Source organism: Sceloporus occidentalis, unplaced genomic scaffold (assembly GCF_023333645.1).
Source record: "Sceloporus occidentalis isolate IW3139 unplaced genomic scaffold, rSceOcc1.0.p SCAF_216, whole genome shotgun sequence".
Classification (NCBI taxonomy): domain Eukaryota; kingdom Metazoa; phylum Chordata; class Lepidosauria; order Squamata; family Phrynosomatidae; genus Sceloporus; species Sceloporus occidentalis.
The window spans coordinates 667,296-686,950 of NW_028317196.1; the positions used below are offsets into that span (position 1 = coordinate 667,296).

Consider the following 19,655-nt stretch of genomic DNA (forward strand, 5'->3'; position numbering starts at 1 on the left):
AACGTGTAGCTTCCGCATGGAACGCAGAGCCCCGTAACCTGCATGACGCACCCAGCACTTTCCTCCCCTCATCTCCGGAAAGAAAGTTCATGAAACCAGACTTTTCTTTCCTTTTAAAGAATGCGAGGAAACAGCGGGATTGCTATTTAACTATTTCAATGCCACGGGCAGGCAGCACTCTGCTCTGCAGTTTGCTCCGCTGGCACTGGAAGGGTTAAAAATCAGGTTCAGTAACATTTATATACAAAAATCACCGTATTTTACCCCGACAGCATGCCCGTTTCCGGCAAGCTCTCCCGCCTCAGGGGTGAATCGCGAGCTTTTTAAACCCGGGTAGGAGTTTGTGGTTTATTAATGGTTAAAATGTTTCACGTCTTGGAACTTAAGCCCCGGAGGAGACACCAGATCTGCATTCCCCAATTAAAGCAACACACGGAAATACTGATCATCGTTGGGTCAGACAAGCCGGTGACGCCTTGCTGATCCGGGTCCGGCCGTCACCCACCATTTAGTGGCTGGACACATACGGGGCCAACTCCTAGCCGACTACGAGCCAACAGACACGGCTTATTAATAACGTGGGATATAGTAAAGGATGTGGCCCTAATCTGAGGGTCCGCGTTGTGCTTTACTAAACGGAAAGAGCAAACCATGCAGTGCAATAAGGGACACGTCTTCTCAACGCCTGCAGGGAGAACCAGCCCCGGACGGACACATCGCTCACCTCCATCACTACACCTTCCGCTGCTTCCAGGAGGAGGAATTATAAAGCCCCCCGGCAGCCTACTCCGCGAGCCACACGAGAAGCTCATTGCTGGGCCCTTTCCCATTCTGCGTAACAGATACGATGAGACGCAGCGGAGACGTGTTAGTCGCGGCAGATCCCGGTCCTCCATGCTCCATGCGTGTTTGTTAGCGGCAGCCAAGCCCGGCGGTCACCTCTTTACACGTTATGACAGTTAATGCGACAGTGCAGACAGCGGGCTTCATGCGGTTACCCAAAGCATAAAAAACAGAGTGTTTGCGACCCGCCTCGGCTAATCACAGCAGATCTTGTACTTTTCGCTGCAGTAAACCTGGTTGTTGAGGACAGACCCCTCGGACTTGTCCGCGCAGGAGCGGATTTGACTTACACTGGGGTTACTGCTCTTGGGCTTGGAGGCAGATTTTGTGCGGACCCTTTTGGCCTCGTGGTCGAGTTCCAGATGCTCCAAGCGCTGGGTCAGAGCCAGCTTCTGCTGGATGGCCATGCGCAGCAGCGAGTTTAAAGTCTTCTTCTCATCCTCGGCGGCCGCCAGCTGCCTCTGCATCTCGTCCAGCTGGGTCACATACTCATCGCACCTGCAACAGAACAGAGAAGCACCGGGGAAGACACGGACGTGAATTTACCACATGCATACCACTGCTGGGAGGCTGTTCCACTTATCTGCTACCCTCTCAGTAAAGTAAAACTTCCTAACGTGTCTGAACATTTTTCCAAGCTTGCTCGGGATGTCGTTCATTACTTGAGTCTTTTCTAGGATTAAGAATAAAACAGAAAGCGGAGGTTCAGCTCTACGGCAGGTATGTTTGGTGCGGAGTAAGATGTGGAGCTGTCCCTTAACACACGCTCCGGTCACACCTCTGACATCCAAATCACACGCTAGGAGCTTTATAGTGATACATAACACTCTGATGAAGATTAACATGGATTCTCCCTGTCTGGGTAAAGGTACAGAGCCTTCGTACTGCGCCTCAGAGTATGTTAGCGATCCTTAAGCTCACCACACTAAAAGCAGGCATGTGCGACACCCTGCAGAGAGTGCAGCAGAACCCATCACACCGGCTAATAACCCTTCGCAATCCAGAGCGCAGAACAAACAAAGATGTAAAAGCCAGATTTCAAAAGACGGGTTGGGGTTTTTAGTACCGGGAGGTGATCCTCCTTCCAGCGGCTTTTACTACGCCTACAAACACGAGAAAATCTACGGCGGCTCTCGGTACATGAAATATTCATATTGGCACTCAGCGAGAAAGCGAAAGACGAAATCTGAGGCTCTAATGGAATTTACTGACGTGAAGAGAATTTTAATCAAATGGAAAGGACGTTGTGCCGGATTTAGGGGAAAAGGGGTGGAAGTCGCGAGCTCAGCGATAACTCGTCTCTCGCGGGCGAGTGAATGAGCAGAAAATATAATTAGCATTTATATATTATGTATTATAAGTGCCTCAAATGCGGGGAACTGTATTTGTGGGGTTCCCAGGTTTTCCGACCGCTGTGTCCTTATCATAATGTAACAATGTAATAATGATGTACAAATAATGTAGTAATAATATAATAACTCGCGCCAGCTCTGCCTCGGTCCCAGAAATGGCAGCTACGTGATACATTGTCTCAGACTTCTGGCTCTAGAAGGGAAGTCATTTCTAGTTCACATTGAGATCGTTATTTATAATATGTGAGAAGTACCCTCGGTACGGAACGACCTCTGCATTGTTTGTGACCTTTTTGCGTGACCCGGGGCATCAATGAACGCTCATTAAACTCTGAGGCAAAGACTTTCTCTCCCGGTTTCTCTTCTGGTTATCGGACATTATCGTTAACTGACTATAACTGGGAATTCTCACCAACAAGATGATAAACAGGATTCTGAATGAGAACATCACCCCCCCCCCCCCCCGAATTCTGCATAATTTCTATTAAAATGTGTCACATACAAAATAGCAGCTGGGATGCGTATTCCTCAGCTGTGATCGGCTACCCACCTGGTCGCAAACATGGCTCGCAGAGATGAGAAGGTGGCCGCGTCCTCCTTTAGCGCTTTCAACTCATTGCGCAGCTTCATCATGGTTTCCGTGACCATCGTCTTCTCATTCTCGTACTTGCTCTTCAGGTTGGCGAGCGCGACTTCCGCCGTCTAAACGCAACACAGAGACAATGTTACGGAATGTCCCCGTATCGCAATGTCTACCGAGACAGCTAGAGGTCCACACATGGGGGGCATCAGTGATCGAGAGGGGACCCTGAGTGATGCCAAAACCGAGAGGACCGGGTACCAGAGGACAATATAATTAATAAAATGATATAAATGAGACCTCATGCATGGAGAAATAATGTTATATGTTAGAATGCACAATATCCATCATTTAAACCCAGATTTGCATTCTGACGCTTTGGAGATTAATTGCAAAAGGACTTTCCCGCCGTCTAGAATTTGAAGCTACTTTCTCTGGAGCGCGTCACTCCGTGAATAAATTAGCATTAAAGGGGTCATTACGGGACCCCCGTGTCGTATTCCCACTCACTTGTTTGTTGGCTTTCAGCACGGTGCGTAACGTGGCGATCTGCTCCCTCTTGGTACTCAGTAGAGATTTCAGCTTCAGGATTTCCTCCATGAGGACCTCCTTGTCTTTGTCCACCGCCGGCCCGAGCTCCTGGCTGGCCACCTGCTGCCGCGACAGCTCAGTGTTCCTGTCCACGGCCGCTTGTAAATGTTTGATTTGATCACGGATTATGGCGATGAGATTGTAAATATTCATGGGTTCCCTTCTTGGGTCAGAAACCGGAGACGGTACTGGAGACACTGGGGATCCGGAGTCACTTGGACCGTTCTCTGGGCTCAAAAGACCCTTTGAAAGCAAAATAGGAGACCTACGACCTTTCCCTTCAGGGCTGTTTCTGCCACCTTTACCCTCCTTGTAATAATCCAGCATGACCCTGTTGGGGGTCTCGTTGTTGCACATACACACGTGGTGGTACAGGTTGGCCAACTCCTCACTAAAAGTAACCAGCTCATCTTGCGCGACCGTCAGACTGCCTTGGCTTTCTCCGGCTACGTCGGACACTTTCTTCAATTCTTTCTCCAGTTTCACGACCTGATCTCTGTCCAGACGCGTCGACTTTTCCAACGTGGAAATCTTTTCGGCCATGGCGCGCGTTTCGCTCTCATACCGGCTCTTCTCCTCTCCGTATTTTCTCTCGCATTCGTCGTATTTGGCCTTGATGCCTTTCAGCTCCTCCTTTAGATCGTGGATCTCAGACACTGCCACCTTGTACTTGCACTCCAGAATCTCCGCTCCGTTGATGTCGACCTCGTAATAATCCCCGTCTTCGTGGCTGTCTCTCTCCTTCTCGTTGTCGAGCGCAGACTGGCGTTCCTTGGTGGCCTGGAGTTTTTTCATGGCATCTAAGTTCTCCGTGAGTCTGCTCACCTTGTCGTGCTGCTCCGAGAGGGCGCCTTTGGTGTTCTCCAACTGCTTCTGGGACTCCTGAAGCGTAGACAGCAAGCTGACCTTCTCTCTCTCCATCTGATGTATATAAAAAAAACCACAATGTCAAATTAAGACATATAGACACGTTCATTTACATTAACCTAAAAAAACTACAGGTCTATACAGCGTTGGAGCGAGCGGGTGATGTGGGGTCCTACCTGCACCAGCTGCTGTTTTAACTTCTGTATTTCCGAGATGTTCAGCTCACTCAGAAGATCAGAGACCAGACTTGGCGCCGGGTCATTTTTCTTGGGGGTGGACATTCTGTTATCGCCGTTTATCTTAACGATGCCGTTTTGCTCGAATCCGTTGACGACGTCATCGTTGTTGGGCTCGGTGATTTCGTCGCTGAATTTCAGGCCGTCCAGCGAGAAGTTCAGGTGGTTGCTGTACAGGCTGTCGTTTACGTTCATGTAATGGGACAGCTCCTTCCGCAGGTTGTTTTTCTGCTCCCGTTCGGTTTTTAGCGTCTCCAGAGCTTCCTCCAGCTGGCGCTCAGATATCTCCTTTAACCGTATGGCGTCTTCCAATTGGCTATTCAGGAATTCGGTTTCCTCCTCCAGCCTTTTGATCTCATGTTTAAGACCCTCAAACTCCACCTGGAAAAGGGGGATTCGTAAATTCACACTGAAAAGAACGAAAAACTCCCACCTGATTTAATTATACGTTTTAAAGGACTAATAACCATACAGTAGAAGACCACCCAATGGGGCCGTGCGGGGAAGAAGTGCTAGACGTACACGGAGTTTGATTTATGGAGCAGCTCGATGCATGAGATCTCAGGACCCCGGAGCAGTTTATAAACACCGAGACGGAGATATTTATAATGATCACAAGCTGAAGGGTTGGAGGACACTTGCCTGGTTTTGCTTGAGGACGGACACTTGCTTCTGGAGGGAGATGTTCTCCTCCTCGAGTTCGGTGTAGTCCTGCAGGAGTCGGGCTTCGCGGAATTTGTACTCCTTGATGTCATCACGCAGGCGCGACCTCTGAGCTTCCACGTTCTGGTTAAGCTACAATAAAAGAAAAAAAAAAAGACAATGTCAGGGCTGCTAAAACCAACATTAAATCAGAAGCACAAGCCCCTCCGGCACACACAGTCGACCCCAGCGCTCTCCAACCTGACCGCTCAGCGGGAAGCACAAGCTCAAGTGGCGCAGCGCGCGGTGATGATGTCACTCAAAACGGGAGGGGCCTAACACGAGGATAGTGTTTCCGGCGGGTACACCAGCCAGAAATGGAACATACAGATAATGTTAATGATTTTATTAAACATAAAAAAATACTAAAGCTCAGCACATATCAGATAACAAAACCACCCACACACGGGTCGTTTCTTCCATCCTTATTCTCTATGACTTCCAGCAGGCGCGCCTCTGACACGGGAGTCCTGCGAGTGATCGGTGCTGGTTGGACGCGGTCCAGTAACCTAACCCACTGTAACCACCTGAAAGACAACGTCGCGCATGCTGTGTAGCCGTCGGGAAACAGGGAAGTTGAGTTGTTTTGCCGGGATGAGTCACTCCCTGAAATAACTTCAGACACAAGATAATAACTCCAGCCGATGACATCATGTTCCAGATTCTCTGCACGCCAAGCAACTTAACCCTCTGCGTGTCAGCGGGACCACCGCTCTGCACGTCAGCGGGACGACCGATCTGCGTGTCAGCGGGACCGCCGCTCTGCACGTCAGCGGGACCACCGTTCTGCGATGGACCACTCCATTTAATTAAAAAAATGTTTTAAATACATAATTTTAATAAGTTTCTAAAATATACGGACTGCACAGCCAATCAGGGAGCGGCATTCCACAGCCCCCGGTGGTTAAATACCCTGTAAACCCCCCCGACCGGTTACACGGAGGCAGTTTTCATGGCGTGTTAATTAATCTAATTGATTTGATCGGCGCCATGGCTGACTGAGCGTAGTGGGAGTCATTGTGCTAAATCAGCTTTAGCTTAAGTAAGACGGACGTATAACATCTGAATCCGCAAACCCAGACAGAATTAGCATCACAATCAGCTTCCCCCATAATTAGGACAATTATCAAAGCAGACGAGCGCTAAATGAACGCAGACGAGTAAAAGAGACAAAGAAAGGGTTTAATTACCAAAAAAACTATAAAATGGAGAATTATGCTGGGTTTGGAAGCTTTTGGGGTATATTTCTGGGATTTGATACAAACGCTACTGATTGGAAACATCTGTGTCTGTCTGGATTCTCCCTAAAAAGTATCCCGTTGCACGGTTTGTTACGGTGCTCGAATCACGCTGCAGCTTCCTCTGTCGCACAAATGGCGGGTAATCACTGTGTCCATTTCACTCCAGAGTCGGTCCTCCCTTCCAAATCAATTTGTTCTGCATCTGCGGGGTCCGTAGAGCCAGCAGCGCCTGTTTACTCTCCGATCGTCTATTTAAAGGGAAGGTGTCCTGGGAATAATGTTTTTGGGGAGTTTTAACTCTATGTGTGTTTATTTCCTGGCATTTCCCCTTTAATCGCGATTCTCGGGCTCATCGCTCCAGGCGTCTGCAGAAGGACGCGGAGAACTTGGCTGCATTTCTCTTGAGCAAACACTTTTCGTTTAGCTGCCGGGTAACTTCTGTCGGGTTAGTTCATTAACTCACGCGGCTTCTGTTTGCATGGCCCGCGTCTGAAGGGGGTCTGGCGGAAAAGCAGCCGGCAGAACACCCGATAACTGCGAGGTCCCCAGAGATCCGGATCCCGACGCTTCGGCCACCGTACGTACATTAATGCATAAGACGGCTACGTAAATGCAGGGGGGATTCCGCACGTCACCCCCATGTGCACTTGCCCCTTCCCCAGGCAGTGAAGGAGACGCGTTCAGCCTAAAACATCTCCCTGCAGGCGATAAACTCTCCGCGAGTCAGCTCTGGCTCGGTTAATGCTGCAGCCAATCAGTGTCAGACTTCGGAGGAGGAAGGCTGCTGCCGCAGGGCTTCTGTGTCAGGTAAGTGGAAGGATGCCTATTAAGGTGCGTTGGGGTTACTTGCAGAGCGCTTTAATGAGATGGGGAGACTGTCGCTTTAGTGCAGCTATTCTGAATACAGACCCCCCCGGCTCTCTGAACGAAGAAGGGAGGATACCACATGTACAAAGGGTTAATAACGTGGACGTGTGCGGATACGGATTACGTCCCCGGGCTGCGGGAATTAGTCTCACCTCTTTCAGCTCCTGGGTGACGGAGGTCAGACGCTCGTTCTCAGACAGGGTATTGGCCACAACGTTGCGCGACTGTTTGAGCTCCGTCTGCAGCTCCAGGACCTTTCTCATGTAATATTCCTCTTTCGTAGCCGACTCCTGGATCAGCGTTTCTTCTCGGCTCTCCCCGTCTGCCGCGACTTTCTTGTGGTTGCTGTGCGCTTGTCCGAAAGCCTGGGGAGCAGAGGGTAACGTTACTGACAGCCCCCCGAGAACACAGGCTCAAGGGCTAGCAATCTAATCACACGTCACTCAGCCCTTCATCATGTGCATTAAACTGCCGGTTTAGTGAATCCCCCTCACAGCCAGCGCCCCGACCCACGTCACATAATCCTCTCTATCAGACTCAGATGTCTAGAAATCCACAGCCTTCGGAGAAGGAAAGGTCGGCTGCGAGGACAGCCGGGGTCATCGTCATGAAGCCGGAGATGGAGGAATTCTGCAACCCGCGGAACACAACGACCCGAATCCCCCAATGCAGTGAATTCAGGGACCCTGAAGGACAGCGAGGCGGCCAGCGGCCATCAGTCACGGGCAAGAACAGCTTCCGTGATTAATAACAAGCCTCTGCGTGTCTTACTGCCCCGTAGGCAACGTTATACCCCCCCCCCGTGCCTTCCTACCACGCGGGGCTGGTATATGGCGATCAGAAAAAAATCATATGGAAAGAACGGGTGACGGGCGTCTGAACCGACGACTTATTTCAGCTCGAACCCTTTGTTGCCATTTTTGTGCTAACGGTGAATGACGTGCGGAAGTAAAAATCAGCCATCGTTCCAACAAAACGCCTCGTCTACCGCTGCCACGCTGTATGTATTATTCATGTTCTGGGGTTAGGCGGCTGGGCTGCCACTAATAAATCGCAGCGACGCGGCTGCAATCAGCTCCTCTCCGCCGGCGACACCAAAGTCTATAAATTCAGAAAATACACAATAATGGAAGGTTTTCAAAAATAAAATGTTTATGGAGATTGTTACCTATCGGCTTCAAATTGGACAGTAATGGTAGATAAATGGAGCAGCCTCCCATTAGAAGTGGTAGAGGGTACACAAATCCCCAAAATCCAAGGATGGAAAAAGCGACACAGAATCATGTTAATTGCACATTAGCAGATAAAGCCCCCGTCCCCCCAGGCTATCCAATGACCCCCTTAGACAGATTTGGCTGAAAATAGGTCAGCAGCCGATGGATAATTCATAGCTGCCCCTCAGCGATGGTCGCAACGCGCAGCCATGGGGCAGAACGTGGCACGGGGGGCCGATATGTGCAAATTAACGATAATGAAACGCTCGCTGCCCAGTAACGGGGTTTGGTTACGGGGCAATCCCGTAATTTCCAGGCTCCTCTTCCGAAAGAGACGTCTCAAAATATCACAGGCTTTGTCTAAGTAGATGAGACCCCCCCAAACCACGGCTGTCACAAGCACCGTGCGTGGCGTCGCGCATGGAAAGGACTAATCCCTGGATTAAAAGACAACAAGGTTGAGAGCAGAAGTCGCTGAAACGCGCGCGACCTCTTCACCTCTCCACGTCTCTCGGTCTGGAGGTCTCTTCTAGGACATCTTTATCCATCAGCGTCTCCATTACTCAGCAATCAGCCAATCACAATGTTCCAAATGTAACTCAATCGAATCACAGATTTTTTTTTTTTTTTTTTACTATTTTAGGCGTATTTAGGTGTAATTAATGCTGAGCGAGCGGTTCTGCTGACCGAAGGCTCCCGGGCTAATTAAGGGCAGCCGACTAATGACAGAACCGGAACATTAACCCCTTTATTCAAAGATAACGCCAAAAACTGACATTCTGTAACAATCAGTCCCTGAGCCGCTCTGTTAGAACGATTACGATCTGTGCCGGAAGAATAACCCCAGTCTCTGACATCACAGCTCACGGTGACATCATTATCCACTTCTTGACGAGCCACACGAGACGTTCTGGATTCCGTTACACCAAATGCAGCTCCAGACATCACGGAGGCTTCTTTAACACGAGCCACGCTGCCCCTTTCACGGCTGAAATAGGACACCGATTGTCCTGGGCCAGAGACAAGGAGGGCACGGGCCGCCTCAAACAGCCTTTTGTAACGAGCGCTCTCTGATTACAGACAGAATGCCGCAGAGAGCCGCGCAGGCGCCGGGTACAACTGCTCATTAAATGACAGACGTCACCCACTTAACTATTTAACGCGCGAGGATATGTCGGGACGTAGCTGCAGAGTGATGGGGTCCTATCACTCCTATCACTGCTGCGTTCCAAGTTGTGTCCGATGTCTACGTACAAAACACAAACATTTCTTGGTCTTTTTGGTGTCCCGTTTCATCAGACCCAGAAAACCCGCTATTTATAACGTGGATGAAAACGCTGTAATGTTATCTGGAGGTTTATTTTAGGGAAACTTCCTTATTGCCCCAAACAGTCAGAGCCGCTATAAATACCAACCAGTCGGCATTAGCGACTCTTATTCATGACGACAGACGCAGGTTCCTAAATGCTGGCGTTCATTGGGTTCATCAACAGAGCGTTAAAGGGATTTTAAAACATTTCAAAGCAGAAGAAAGGATCACGCGAGCTGCCGGTACTAGCGAGTGAATTATATGCAGATCGGCTGCATTTCCCTAACAAATAAAGAAAACCTGTGTATGAAAAAAAAAAAAAAAAAATTACATTTTTTTAAATTTACAAACAAAGGAAAAAATAGTTTCCAAATTTTTTAACATTTTAAGAAACTTAAATCTGTGCAACACAAGGAATCACCATGGAAACTAGCAGGGAAAACACTGAATGAGATGACAAATGTGCTTCATTTACACAATTCAAAGAAAAGCCCGTGAAAATAAATCGCGTCGCCTCCCGTTATAATGAATGATCTGAATATATTAACCACTTTCGCCTTTTTTTCTTTTAAAGGAATGAAATTGAATCATAATATTTAGCCAAATGGCGCAGTGCCGTATAATATCCATCTTATATTAAATAAGAGCCAATGAGACAACATACACTTAGTATATAATATTATAAAAGACTCCTAAACAAGATTCGCTAGAATCCATTATTATTATATTAATATTACATAAGTTACGGTGAGTAAAGGTGATGGGAAACTTTTCCACTTAAATGTAAGGGGGTAGTAGAAGTATTATTATTCAACACTCATCTACAGACACCAGACAAGCCAGAAGGCTTGTTTTTCCCTCATAAATCTCATGCGGCTGCCACAACCACAAGGCATTCTGGGTAGGCACATGCAAATAAGGCCTTTTGCCTCTATATCCACTTTATACATGGAACCCTTGAAAGTAATTGCCCCGCTGTACAGGACAGCCTTTAGACAAAAATCGGGTAAGAGGTGCAATAGCCAGATCACCACTCGTGGACGATGTTTCATCCTTAATGGGACTCGTCAGCATGAGGTTGTGATACCGGCTTAATACTTGAGGCTTGGGGAAACACGAGAAATACCCCTACTTGGGGGATTTAAATTAAGCCTCAGTCCCGAGATTGGAGACGTCATGGGGAGGAAACCCAATGGTTACCAGCGGCAACCACTGCAACAAACGTGTCTCAGAAACAGAATTTAAGTCAAATTTATTCAAAATCCAGTAAAAACACAAAAGTGCATTTTGATGAATAATTGACTACCAATCCCCCACCCCGCCCCTGGTCGCATATCGCAAGCAGCTCACAGTAAATATAATCTCTTGGCTCCGATTAGGCGGACGGATTTAGCGAACGCGCAGCTCAGTCCTGATATTGGTCTGGAATCTGCTTTTCCTGAAACGATCGTGGAAATGAGTTTCAGAGTTCAGCGTTTCCTAATAAGACACTTTGTGGGACTCCAGATATCCAGGAATCAAAGCAGAGTCTGAGAACATCACAAAAAAACCCGATCCTGATGGAACAGCTCGGGCCGACGGGGCCAAACGCAGCGAATTCAGATTAATACACGAGCCGAGGCAGCCGCGTCCGTGATATCTCCGGCGATACACGCTGTTAAAATGTAACATTAGAAGATGTTCTCCACTCTGCTGGTAATAGAAAGTGTTAATGGCTGATGGTTTCAGGGATGAAGGAGTTAAGCAGATGATGTCACCGGCTCCATGTTTACGTCTGGCAGCGTATGCCGCAGCATTCTTAGAATTGTCTGTCTCTCTTTGCTAAATACGGTATCGCCAACGGCCTGCAGGGGCCACAGAACCAGGTCCCGATTCTATAGCCCCGAAAGGGGGGGGTGGGTTAATTACACCAAGAGCTGGAAGGCTACCTAGCGTATTATGTCATAGACTATGATGAATGGCTACTCCAGGCGGCTTTGGGATAGTAACCAGGGGACGTGGAATTAACCCATTCGGTCAGGACTCCAGTTTTTAGCCCTTCTCCGGGTTATGCTGCTGTGGTTCCACTGATTAGGTAATCGGTTAAACGGCCCCTGCCGCGCGCGTCCAGCAGGAAACATTGGAGGAGCATTGTTTGGATTTGGAGCACAGCAGGAAACATGACTTTTCGCGCTCCATCCCCCTCGCGTTACCCCGGCAGGAGGGGAAGCTGCCGCCACGTGATCCGGAGTCTGGCTCCGGGCTATTTTTATACAACCTCGTTACAAATGCTTTTTCCTTGGGAGCTCAGCTCGGCCGCTCAGAGATCTTCAGCTGGAAGGGCCTCTGAATCCACATACAATCCACAGAGTGTCCCCGAGGCCAGCGAGCCTTTCCCGGAGCTGCCCGACGTGAAGTTAATGCATATTATCCCCATTGCGCATGCCCTCACTTGTATACACACGCATTGTGTACAGAAACCACGTCGCAATCTCTGCGGGTATATCCGTCCACACACACCACACAACTCCTGGCACTCCGCTCCTCACTTTCCTTATCGTTTGTTACACAAAGATGTGAAAAATCTTCCCATTAACACAACAGACCCAACTCTACATTCATGTCACAACAGCCAATCAGTGCGTGTGCCCCACCCCGGCAGGCTGGACAGCGTCCCGCAGCATTAATCTGTCTCTACAATAGCAGCGATCCGTCCTCTCGTGCAGCACAGAGAGGGGATTTAGCTTTAAATTTGCGCCGGTTAGAAGAGATTACGGTTTGATTGCAAGCGAATCCGGCACACGCGGCCTTTTATACACCGAGCTTTCGCGGGCACCGCCGGCAGAGACGTTTGCCAGTCTTAACCCGCCTGCCCATGAGACGGCCGGGGTAATTCAGAATTACCCGCAGCTGCTGTCTCTTGGACACAAACCTCCATTCATCGGCATTCAAATGAGAAGCCCCTGCGTAGCGGCCAGCTGCGGGCAGAGTCTCGGGGCATCTCCTGCTAATCTATCCGGTTCCTGAGCTCTATGGAGGGTATGGGTGGAATAACAATAAAAAATGGCAAATACTAACTATGGATAAGTTACGAGGAAGGTGACCCCATCTGCACCGGGGCAGATAAATCCATTTGTTGCCTCCCTGCTGGCTGGGGCTGTAGTATTGTCCTGGCTGGAGGATACCCCAGGGGGTTTGTAAAGCTTTGGTGGGATACGGTGATCAAAACACATTATCGAGTCACGTGCTCTATGTTTGTGAATGGTCCCCAAATGAATTCCCCCCCCCGACCTCTGCAAAATATTGCAAAATATCTGCAAAAATAAGCCATTCGCTGAGAGCCCACCGGGGCGAGCCCTAAAGCCTCCGCAAAGCGCACCTTTGGGGTCTCAAATCCATTCTGGATGGATGGATAAGATTACAGGAACAAGAAGACTGGAAAAGAGGTAGATAAAGACGGCCTACATCAGCTCTGCGTGACATCAGCTCTGCGTGACATCACCACGCGGCACTGTATGCAAATGAAGGAGCATAAAAAAAGAGGAAATAGAGTACGTTGCTGTTTAGGTGATCATCCTCTTAACGGCATGCTTTTCAGAGACGGAAGCAGGCCTGGAGGGAGCGAGCGCGGCACGGAGGGAGTGAGTACGGCACGGAGGGAGTGCTCTCTGCACACACCGACCCTCTCCCCGCTCGCTGTGTGATCTCAGGTCACGCTTTTTTTCTGCCTAATTAAAATAATCTGTTGATGGGTCCATTGTTATCAACAACGTCCGACCAAATTAGCTTAGAGAGGCTACAGAGAGCTACAGGGGGCAAGCGGTGTCCCTTTAAATAGGTTACAGCGATCCATTCAAACAGATTGGCCGGCGCGGTGCGGCAAGGTCACGACCAATTATCCGCACACACATCACCGATGGCCGACAGACGGAAATGTATCTCCCATGGAGACAAGGAAGGGGGGGGGGGTATCTGTGGCCCTGCCTGCCCCAAAAGGTATTACTTACTGGGAAGGGATCACACGCCGTCTGAGACAAACGTGAATGAATGTAATCAGGATTAGGCTGCCGCGTTAAATCACCTCCCATTATGTCGGCTGAATCTTCTGTCACCTCACTGACCCAAACTTGGCACCGAGTTACCGGGCGCCACAAACCGGTCTCCACGCCTCGGTGGATCGGCATTTCTCGTACACGGTGTCTAAATGACTAAAGCCAACAGGTTATTGTCTTTTATGATGAACAGGCTATTTACACATTAGTCGGGCGATCCCTCAAGGGCCGACCCGGCCCTCCGGCTGCGACGCACACATAAGGACGAGATTTTTGCTGCCGCAATCAGAACTTTGAAACGTTGCCGTCAGACTTTGGATATTTAATACCCACGGAATGCCGGAAATATCTCACGGAACCTCAAGTGACGCCCTTGACCCCGGGGTTATTAGCAAAGATAACACTCCAGATTTCTATGTGAAGAATTTCAAACAGAAAGGCAGCTCCATGAGACTCGCTGCCACGGGCCAATGATGGGCTGCGAGATGTCGCGCACAAACAGCCAGAGTGAGCGTAATCTGGAGTAACCTAGCCTTCTGATGATACAGATTACAGAACATCTGTCAACACATCCAAAATCCCAACTTCCTGCCCCAAAAACAGACTCCCCTGACGGGGCCGCGTCATGTGTGCAGCTCCCGGTGGACAGCCGTGACTATTGCCCAGGACCCCCGAGAGCTTGCTTGAAGTACAGCTGGGGGGATTCTGTAATGTGGCAAATAATCCGTTTTTGGAACAAAGAACAACGCAGACGGAAAGATGCAGGAAAGAGACTCTCAGCTTCAGACGTAACGGTTCTAATCCGGATAATTTCGTCGCGAGCGGAAACCTTTCCACGTGTTGGTTTTCCGTGACATCGCGTAACAGCGAGGTTCTCTGCCGCCTCGGACGATGCGAAGCTCCGGTCTCCGTCTAAAAGGTGTTTCACCGGCAGCGCATCACGTCCATACGCGGCTGACGAAGGCGAGATAGCACAGAGATGCACGCTAACCCCTGAGGAATCGCACGCTGATTATCACAGACTGAGATGACGGTAGCCTGTGGGTGCCAATCCTCACCGGAGGAAACCAAGCAGCGGCAGCGAAGGGGTTTGCTGAAGTCTTATTGGTCGTGTGGGTTAATTCATTCTTAAAAAGAAATATTTCGATTCTGCCGGCGGGAAAGAGCCTGCCGCTGACCGCCGGGCCTAGAGTCTACAGAAGCCTCTCAGAGTCAGGGGGTTCTGGGGGCCAAACTGAGACTTCAGTGCAATTATTATCATTGGGTAAGAAAAAGCACAAGCTGTCCAGACCTCGAATACTTCTCAACGGCCGAGAGCATTGCTCAGTAACAAGAAGCACAGAGCTGGATGGATGCCGGAGGAGTGAATCAGACACAGAAGGGTCCCACGCTCCGGCCGGTCCTGATTAATCAGAATAATGGGGATTATAATACCCCTAAAGCCCCCACGTACCGGGGCAGAATCTCTCTGACATGGTAATCCGGGCCCTGCCAACAAAACAATAAGGAATTAGGAAAGCACGTGAGTAGGGGCTCGGAGTCGGTGAGGAAGGTTTAAAAAACGGGAGGTTTTCATGCCGCTGCCAAAAACGACAGTTTGTACAGCGAGAGGAGAAGTGATGACGGGATAGGGGTGTTATCTGCGTGGTCCGCCGCTCCCGCAGGACACCTGTCCGGGGACTCGAATCCATGTCATCGCGAAGCTCCCTGCAGGCCGTGAGACGATACATTGTAAATGTCTGTTCTGTTAGAGGATCACAGGATTTGGGGGTTCAGAACCCATTTTCTTCGAGCCTTTATTACATCATCCACCAGGGGGGGATTGCTGATGGGACCCCCAAGCCCGAGGCTTCCATTCATCAGGATATATATATATATAACCGTCTCACTCGCTGGCCCTTGCCTAGTTAGTCTTGACTATGATGTCTTACAGGGGCAGTTATCTCTGGTTAGTTCCTGATCCCCTCCTAACCCTGAACTGTTTACTATGACGCACGTCATTCCCGAATAACAGCCTTGCAGAAATATTTGGCCCTCCTGGCCCTCCCGGCTGCCGTGTGAAAGAGGCCGTTCATTTGGGGTTTCCAGGGAGATGGTCCGGCTATGAGCCTCCGCCATTCACAGCCTCCCTTCCCCCCAAAAACACGAGCCTCGCGTATGAATCGGCCTCTCTTCTCGCCGGGGGCCGAGGGGGTCCGTCCTCCATATCCACGTCTCCCCTTTGTGTTGTGTAAACGAGGTTCTGATACATTGTTACCCCGAAAATCTACAATCAACTTCACAGCCAGAGAGAAATAAAATGTATCAACGCGAGACGTTTCATTCACAAGCTCTGCCCACACCGACCATAAACGCTGACCGGACCGGCTCCACACATAGAGCTCCCGACGGCCCCCGTCTAGTCGCCCGTTTCTCCTGCTGTAAAGACTCAAACCTTAATCAGTTGTTGGTCTCGTCTTAGATTCAGGAGCCGGATGTCTGTCCCATGCATGTTTAATCCCCTCACTGTATTACCCTCTACCACCTCTGCTGAGAAGCTGTTCCACTTATCTACTATCGTCTCAGTAGAAGTAAAACTTCCTTCCGTTCCATCTCAGTCTCTGATCCTGTAGCGTTAAATTCCGGTCTCGTTGTAACTTTTCTCCTCCTTTTGAAATAAATTCCCTCCTCTACTTTATTAACCCCTTTACTTAACATCCCGTCCAAGCATGCTCTCTGCTGCCAGTCTAGGTATCCCGGCAGGAATTGACTCGATGCCTTCGCTATAAACAGAGCAAGAATAAGAAGGAAATCCGGTGACCCTCTGTGTTCTTTCCAAGGACGGCCTTCTACACAGCCCCGCGCATGGAGAACTCCTCGCAGCCGCTCACTGGTAATTACTAGTCCAACTCTCACTCTCTCTGGCCATACCCCTACTCCCTGCACCTCTGTAAACACCCCGGGGCCGCCTTACTCCGGAGGTAATTCAGCTGGCATTCCAGAAATACCACGAATGCCCCAACAAGCTGCCTCCTTATCTCGCTGAACATTTACAGATGAGACGCTCCGGCCCCGAAACCACCGACGACCTGCGCGTTTCCCGCTCGCCGGGGGCTACTGCGTCCCCGGATTTATTAGTAAATATACCGCCACTGCAGGGCTTCTGTGTCCAGTCATTACTCTTCACATGTAACACGTAAAACATCCCGTGTAAGGTAAACATGTTCTTGCAGCCGGCGGGGCAGACGGGACGGTCCGACCGCATTCCCTGCGCCATGACTTGTGTTATAAAAACATGGAACACGCTATCCAAACACATGAGAATTTTCCACATTTCGCTGCCGGCCTCGGCGACCGAACGAAAAGTAAATCCGAACAGGACGGCAAAAGTCCTCCAAGGCTGCTTTACTATGGAACCCCGAGACAAGGGCCCACGGGGCCCGGTGAAGATCCTCGGCCAGAGCCCACTTTACGAGAGCTGGAAAAACAAAAACTATGTTCTATGACCACCCATCCCCCGCCAGGGACCCTACAGACCAGAGCAGGGGCCGAAGGGCTCAAACATGCAAACAGAATGCATCGAATGCGCGGGAGCCCTGCATGCGCATGCCTCTGGAAGCCCCCCCTGCTTCCTTTACTGTTCAAAGCAAATTCAGGCGCAGCTTTTATCTATCGTGGATCCCGGAAAACGCGATCTGTCAATATTTCCATAGGAAGCTCCAGCCATCGAAGCCAAATCCCCCCTGACGCGCCCCGCCGGCGAGCTACTCTGTCGGAGCCAGGGTCGTCAGCCCGCGCATGTTTCCCTCACAAGGGGGTTTATGGAAAGAGTCCTCTCTTCACGTCTGTGAGACAGCCGAGGAAATCCCACCGCATACTCCGGCTCCGAGTGGAGGAGGGGAGGCCGGGGAGCAGATGTCTTGGGAAGGGCGCTGAGACGTTCTGCGCAGGCTCCCGACACGGTGCCACATCTGCTCGGTGCTGCGTCTATAACTCGGCTCGTGTCTGCTGGGGTCCCCGGATCCCCGCTGCGTGCCCAGAAAGGGGCTTTAACATTCTGGTCTGTGTTCTCATTTATCCCCCCGAAATCGTGTAATAAGAAGCCGTCATAATCTCCTGCGGGTGAAACCCACCGAATCTGTCCCACATTTTTCCAGAACTGTGAAAAGAGCGCGATTTGCCACAAATGCAAAAAAACATTAACCCCCTCCCTGCCAGAGCCACACGCAGCAGCAGTAGCTCCACGGGTGTCACGGACACGTATGTTTCCCGAACACGCTGGGCAGTCCCACCAAAAATCCAGGGACATTACTAGCGAGGAGGAGAGGGGCAGAAGATGGGGGCTGCAGCTGCCTTCCGGCGGCACAGGGTCCCTCCGGGGCAAATGCAGGAGGCGGTTTATAAAGCTGTAAGGGGAATTCTGCGCAGCTCTGTACTGTGGGCATGCGTATACTGTCAGGTTAGCTGTATACACAGGGGGGGCACTGGCAATGCAAGGGTGGACCTAGAAGCAATAAGGTGGTCCGTGTGGCAGCAGTAAGGGGCTTTCCACTCTGCCAATACTCGGCTGAGGGGTCTCTCCTATATCACTCAGGGATCTCCCCCACGTCACTCAGGGGTCTCTCCAGAACCACGGACAGGTCCCCTGATCCCACTTATTTAGGGGTCCTACTCTTGGCACACAGGGACAACCCCGCACCCCTCACAGGGACACCCCCCTGCTATGTGGTACCCCCCAGGGTAGCTGTGCCCTGCTGTTATTTCTTCTCACCCCACTGTCATAGGTACAACCTCCCTGTACCTGACCCCTGCCACTGCCACTGCTAATGTCCCCTGGTCATGGGGCACAGCAGGGGCTTCCTATTGCCGCTGTCTACCTTCTTACTGCTTCAAGCTCCTTTCTATTTGCCCCCACCTCCCCTCTTACTGCCCATCCCACTCATCTTATTGCCCCTGTCCCCCCTTCTTCCTGCCACCCCTCTTGTTGCACCTACCTCCCTGAGCTGCTCCAGTTCGTGCCGCACCGTGTCGTGCTCCAGCTCCAGCTCATCGTAGTGCTGCTGCAGCTGCTGCTTCTCCTCCAGCACCGCCAGCCCGTACTCGGCCGCCTGGATCTTCTCCCGAGTGGTCTCACTGAGCTCTCGCAGCAGCCGCCTCACCTCGGACCGCAGCCATTCCGACCCCGAGTCCAGCAGCAGCCGCTCGTACTCCTCGTCATCCGCGGCCATGGCGGGGCCCCAGCTCCTGACACACACACACCGTGCGGGGCCCCTGCTCCTCACACGCACTGGCCTGGAGCCGCAGCCAGGGGCAGGCACGGGGAGTGTCTGCCAACACCCAGCGGGCGGCCGCAGTGCATACAATGGGCAGAGCTAGAGCAGCCTGGGCGGGGCTGACGCTTGGCAGACGCTCCCTCTGCCGCCTCAGGGCACTGAGAGTGCGCACTAACTCGCTTGGGCCAGGGAGAAAACGTGTGTGAGGGCACTGCGCATGCGCACTGACCGTAGGCAGGGGCGGGAGAGTGGGGAGCGTGCTGCTGAGGAAGACTGGGGTCTGACAGGGGGTGGCAATCGCCACAAGCCTAGTCTGCAGTGCCCCACTATCTCAACTAGCCCTGTGGCCACAATAAACAGCCAAGTATGATGGAATCAGCGGGGGTTTATTGTCACTAAAGGTTAATGATGGGCTTTTTAGTTAGACACCTCTAGGAGGGGCTTCAGATCGTATACAAGGGTTTGTACAACGCTGTGGAATATGACAGCGCTATATAAAATAATAATAAATATATCATAACCCTGTACATAATACCAGCACGAAACAGAATATATGGAAGACAATTACCG

The 19,655-nt window shown here is 50.7% G+C and overlaps 1 protein-coding gene across 1 annotated transcript; it reads right to left on the minus strand.

The window, feature by feature from the left end:
- Positions 1-1,037: 1,037 nt before the first annotated feature.
- LOC149277358 (protein bicaudal D homolog 2-like) lies at positions 1,038-19,040 on the minus strand. The gene is made up of 7 exons (XM_089503003.1): positions 18,807-19,040; positions 7,432-7,644; positions 5,112-5,264; positions 4,410-4,850; positions 3,286-4,287; positions 2,746-2,897; positions 1,038-1,341 (listed from the first exon to the last, which is right to left on the minus strand). The coding sequence occupies exons 1-7, from the start codon at positions 19,038-19,040 to the stop codon at positions 1,038-1,040; spliced, it is 2,499 nt and encodes an 832-aa protein (XP_089359129.1).
- Between the last annotated feature and the right edge of the window lie 615 nt (positions 19,041-19,655).